The sequence below is a fragment of the Garra rufa genome, unplaced genomic scaffold (genome assembly GCF_049309525.1).
Source record: "Garra rufa unplaced genomic scaffold, GarRuf1.0 hap1_unplaced_790, whole genome shotgun sequence".
Lineage (NCBI taxonomy): Eukaryota > Metazoa > Chordata > Actinopteri > Cypriniformes > Cyprinidae > Garra > Garra rufa.
This window is the reverse complement of record NW_027395055.1, coordinates 1-5,956: the sequence shown is the minus strand read 5'-3', so window position 1 is coordinate 5,956 and position 5,956 is coordinate 1. Positions and strand designations below refer to the sequence as shown.

Below are 5,956 nucleotides of genomic sequence, written 5' to 3'. Positions count from 1 at the left end.
CAGAAAATACAGGTAAAATGAAGGTACAGTAATTGAAAATAGCAGAGAATAATAACATATAGAACAAAATAAATTCCTTTAATTGTAAAAAAAAATGTATGCATAGTTTATTTACAGCATATATGTGAAAATTGCTATTCACCATAGACTATTCTTTATCCTGCTAATTGTATATAAAGCTGCTTTTGTGTACATGCAGTTGTTTCTTATCCAATTTTTAATTGTATAATTTAAATTTGATTCAGTAATTTGACTTTTATTTCATCATTTTTGTCTCATGTGGTGTAAACAGGCTTCTTTAGCCTACTTACCACCTTTCAAATGAGGAATGATTTATTATAGATCATCTGATGTGCATTTATTGACGACACCAGCTTATAACTGAAGTCATTTTACCAGATATAGGTGTTGGAAAAATGAATGTTTCAGCTGTGTTTGCAGAGGGTGTGTCCAGGGTGTGTTTCTTGCCAGACAGATAAGTAGATGGGACAGGTGAAAGTATGGTTGCAGCCGGAGACGACGGTGTAATGGAGCTTCCGTTGTCATGCTGTGGCTTTATATGGGACACGCATGCGCAAATGCACCCAGCGTCCGTCAACAGCCTGATAATGTCGTTTCGGAATCTGACGCCAACAAGTGCATAGAGCAAAGGGTTCAAGCAGCACCTCACATAGGCCAGATTGCGTGTTATGTTTTCCTGAAGGTGGAACTTGGTCCAGTCTTCGCAGTGTTTGGGAGTGGGTGTGAATATTTTAATCAGAAGCACCACAGTGTAAGGAAGCTGGAACAGGAGGAAAAGAACCACCAGAAGTGCCATCAGACGCAAAGTCCTCTGTCTTCGCCAGCATTTGCCACCAGCACGGATCAAGACGCGTCCGATTGCCCCGTAACACACTACCATCGCCACACAAGGGATGCAGAATCCTGCGATTTTTGCCATCTGGGCCCACAGCTTCCATTTGCTCACTTCATCACCCCAAACTTTCATATCACACAAGAGGGCTTCTGAACCCATGTCCTCATCCAAAGAGCTGAAGCGCAGGTCTGGCAGGCTCAAGAAAATAGAAGTTACTGCGACGGCAAACGCAGACAGCGTGCTGTAAAACAGCGTCCCTGAACTCCTCTTCCGAACGGCCTTGGTGCGAACCACCACCAAATAGCGATCAACGCTAATGCAGGCCAACAACAGCAGGCCGCCATAGGTGTTGATGGCGTACATACCGCGGTTTAGCTTGCACAGCGCCTCTCCAAAAATCCAGCTGCCAATTAGCATCTCTCCCGTCTGTAACGGAAGAGTCAGCAGAAGCAGCATGTCGGACAGAGCCAGGTAGAACAGGAAGACATCTGTCATGCACCGTAGACGTAGACGACGGTACCGAGCAAAGGTGGCAATGACCAGCCCATTTCCAATTACTCCTAAGAAGAAGACCACGAGGAAGACTGTGGTCTGGATAGCAGTAATGGTCAGCTCCTGCTCTTTGGTGGCTACGCACAGCTCCTCAACATCAGTAATGTTGGGATCGGTGACAGAATCAATATCGGTGTAATTGAGATCATAATCATAAGTGAAGCCTAAAAGTGTGGTTGCATCAAACCTCCCCATACCTGTAAAACAAGACAGAAACAGGTCATCAGGTTATCATATTTGATACATGAATTTCTAAGGAGTCATATGCAACTATTACAGAAGGTTCAAATGCTCACTGATGCTCCAGAAGTAAACGCAATGCATTAAGAGGCGGGGGAGTAGCTTCGGAAGGGCAGTACTAAATAAAAAAACAATATGATATTTAGGCAAAATAAGAAAAATGTACACATCTTCATTCTGTTCAAAAAAAGCTTTCACCCCCCAGCTCTTTTTTTTTTTATCAATATATTTATTTCACCCCCCAGCTCTTAATGCATCGCTTTTCTTTCTGGAGCATCAGTGAGCATTTGAACCTTCTGTAATAGTTGCATATGAGTCCCTCAGTTGTCCTCAGTGGGAAAAGATGGATCTCAAAATCATACAGTCATTGTTGGAAAGGGTTCAAATACACAAAAATGCTGAAAAAACAAAACAAAAAAATGCATGACCTGAAGGATTTTTTTTTTAAGAATAGCGAACAGTTTAACTGAACAACATGAACAACTATCACTAAACAAAAAGTAAACAGTATTAGGAATCAAGCATATGTAAACTTTTAAAAAATAAATTAAATTATTATTTTCTCTTGTAGACTGTATCTAAACATCTTTTATGTGAAATATTCAGGTCAGTGCTTAATAAAAATTACATGCATTTTATATGATCCCTCTTATTTTGCTAAAATAATTAACATTTTGCAGCATCTGCAAGGTGTATGTAAACTTTTGACCTCAACTCTATTTTGCCATTCACAATTAAAATCACAAAACTAGGCATTTAAATCTTAATACGTATTATTGGGAGATACAGAGTGACTGATATTAATGATATCAATATGCATTTTATGTAACTTATCTGCTATACTGTTATAAAGATGTCTTTTATTTGCATCTGAATTTCATCTCACGTTTGGTCATATAAATAACAACTAAACCAAATTGCATATTTTTTACTTATTTTGGTCTTCTGAACAAAATAATAGGTTTTTTCCCCCATATTCTTAATATACTGTATCATATGGGCCATAAAAGCCTGATAATGTAAAACACATATGGACCACAAAACCAGTCTTAAGTAGCACGGGTATATTTGTAGCAATATATAATTTTAAAGCAATTTTTATAGCATTTATAATTATAGCAATTATACATTTTTATTTTATGCCAAAATTCATTAATATAGTAAGGAAAGATCATGTTCGTTTAAGATATTTTGTACATTTTCTACTATAAATATATCAAAACTTAATTTTTGATTAGTAATATGCATTGCAAGGAACTTAATATGGGCAACTTTAAGGGCGATTTTCTCATTATTTGGATTTTTTGGCACCCTTAGATTCCAGATTTTCAAATAGTTGTATCTCGGACAAATGTTGTCCTATATCCTAACAAACCATACATCATTGGAAAGCTTTTTCTGTAGTCCAGGGTCATATGTATAAACTTGTAGTTCTTTTATATATATTTTTTTAATTAAAATTTTTGTTTTTATTTTTCTGCCCATATATTTTAATGCCAGACTTTACAGGGTTAAAGTAACGTCAATGATGTTGTGTTGTTGCAGGTTTCCACCACTAGGGGCGCTCTTGAAAGTGGTTTCATGTGAATACTAATCTCTAAACTGAGAATGTCAGAAGATGCTTAAAAACACCGAAGTGAAAATAATGATTTGATCAAACACTCACACATTAGTCATAAGTATTTAATCAACTAGTTTAGCTCAGTTAGATAAAATGAGTCGTGTCATTCATAATTTCACACGTGTGGGATTAAATAAAAGCAGGAATCTGATTGGTTTTCTTGTATAGTGATTTAGTAGTGAAAAAATAGCATGTAATCGCTTACTAAGTGTTGCAACTTAAATTGAAGGTATTTTTATATTAAATAAATAATGCTAGAAAATAACCAAAGATTGAGTCTGTGGATTGTTTTGTTTAACAACTATTCCTTAACACATTTTTTCAGCTTTCTGTTATCATTTTTAAATTTAAAAATAATTTATGTGAATTAAAATTATGCATTTAAATACAAAGCATACACTATTTTTTTTCCACTGGTTGCCAGTTATTTACACTTGTTGATTCTGTTGTCACGTAGCCTAATAATGTATTACGGTGTCGGGATGAGTTTCATTCTCTTAAAATGATGTGTTTGTTGATTTTTTTTTTTTTTTTTATCCTTGTCGTGTTTGATTCAGACTTTGTGGGTTTTTATTTAATGATCTTTTTCTTAGGAAAGTTGTGACGTAGTTTATTGTATAATGCAAGAAGCAGCTTGATCTCCATGACACTATATGCTGTGTTTTAATAGTGATAGGCTTTATATAGGCCTACATAATGTAAATATATAAACCAGAAAGCAAAATAGGTCCCACTTTACATTAGGTGGTTTTAACTAATGTACTTACAGTACATTTAAATTAATCATTTGGTAAAATGTACTTATTGTGTACATAGGCTTTCACATTGCACTTATCTTAAAAAAAAAAACTAAAAAAAAAAAAAACTAGGTAATTACATTTGTAATTATTTTCTGTAATTACCACTGTTGACCCATCCCTTACACCCTAACCCACCCTTAAACCTACCCATATCCCACATTAATAGAAGCAAAAGTGTTTGCAATGATATTTGAGCACATTAAGCACATTGTAGGCCTACTTATTTGATCTAAGTACATATAGTTAAGGACACCTAATTTAAAATGTGAGCCAAAAATACATTGTATGGGGTCAAAATTATTTATTTTTCTTTTATGCCAAAAATAATTGGGATACTAAGCATGTTCCATAAGATATTTTGTAAATTTCCTGCCGTAAATAGGCAAGTATATCAAAACCTAATTTTTGATAGTAATATGCATTGCTAAGAACTTCATTTGGACAGCTTTAAAGGCGATTTTCTCAATATATATATTACACCCTCCGATTTCAGATTTTCAAATAATTATTTCTTGGCCAAATATTGTCCTATTCTAACAGACCATGCATCAATGGAAAGCCTATTTATTCAGCTTTTATGACTGTTTTTGTGGTCCGGGGTCACATATAAAATCATTAAATGTGTACATATATTTATTTGACCTTATTATATAGTTTTTGAACGTATATTTTTTTTTAAATCATTAATTTACTTATATATTTTGCGTATGTTTTGGAACGAAATTAGCCTATTCTATTTGTATTAATTAAGCTAATAAAATAAACTGAATTCAATTTTAGTTGAGTACATTAGATATCTTTTTCACAGTAAAAAAGTGCCATAATCCTGAATGAAAAACACAAAACGGTTGCAAAAACAAACTCAGTAACCATAGTAACTCGCGCCTAGGTGCTGTCAGATGAGTCTGTGAAGAAATGTCATCTTTAGTTTCAGGTGTGCTTTGTGGTGAATGACAGCACGAAATATATCTGTTAAAAAATCTTTAAATAACGCCTGGGATGAAATTGTACTCATTCCACCACCCATTGCGTGCCACAGTCAGACAGTCGTTGGCGTGACTCTAACATCCAGTTCCCGCTTTCAGTCAGCATCGCGTGCCAACGAGCTTTAAAAAGCTTATATGAAGAACGGGGTATTTATTTGAGCAGAAGTAAAGCTAGGAGAGGAGACTGAAGGGACTAGGAAGATATCTTTCTATAATGGCCTTGAGGAGAAACAGGCTGCTGAGCGGCTGTCTGGTTGTGAGGAGGAAGAGGATGATCTTGATGATGATGAAACTCGGGACTGCATCATAGTTTAACGTTAAACCAATGGCGAGTCTGCTTCAGAAACAACCGTAAGCTATCAAACACTCACCTAATTCAAACAATTATAGATATAATACATCGAAAAGTGTTTTAATATCAATACTTAATCATGTGATCATCATGTAACGTTAAACTTTTTTTTAACTCTTAATGGTGAGTTCGCTTTTGACTGTGTTGATTTGATTTGAGCAAAAGTGGCAAAAATATATTGCTTGGGTATTGTTTTAATTATTTATGGAGATTGGATCTCAGAATATGAGAATATGAATAGAATATGAGATTAAATCTCAGATTTAAACACGATATATGTTATCACCTGCAGCAATTTTAACATATAACATTTATAGCGTATCAAAACCTGAGCATTCGTATCGGAATACAACGTTTTTGTCACAATTGATCAGTTTATCAAGTTTATTAGTCATACATTTTCTGTTTTCATTATGTTTTTGCTCTGGTTTTAAAGTTATTATTAACCCTTTATTAAGCGCTGTAAAAAGAGTGGTTACCGGCAATTGTTACCATAAAGAGGTATTTTCACCCGATTTAGCCTATGAAATTAAAAAAAGTAGTTTGGTT

At 34.8% G+C, this 5,956-nt stretch overlaps 1 protein-coding gene across 1 annotated transcript; it reads right to left on the bottom strand.

Moving 5' to 3' along the window:
- Positions 1 to 358: 358 nt before the first annotated feature.
- LOC141317349 (C-C chemokine receptor type 7-like) lies at positions 359 to 1,605 on the bottom strand (the record flags this gene model as incomplete). Its single annotated transcript, XM_073833081.1, has 1 exon — positions 359 to 1,605. A coding segment is annotated over one exon (1,247 nt), but the record flags the coding sequence as incomplete, so codon positions are not given.
- Positions 1,606 to 5,956: the final 4,351 nt, after the last annotated feature.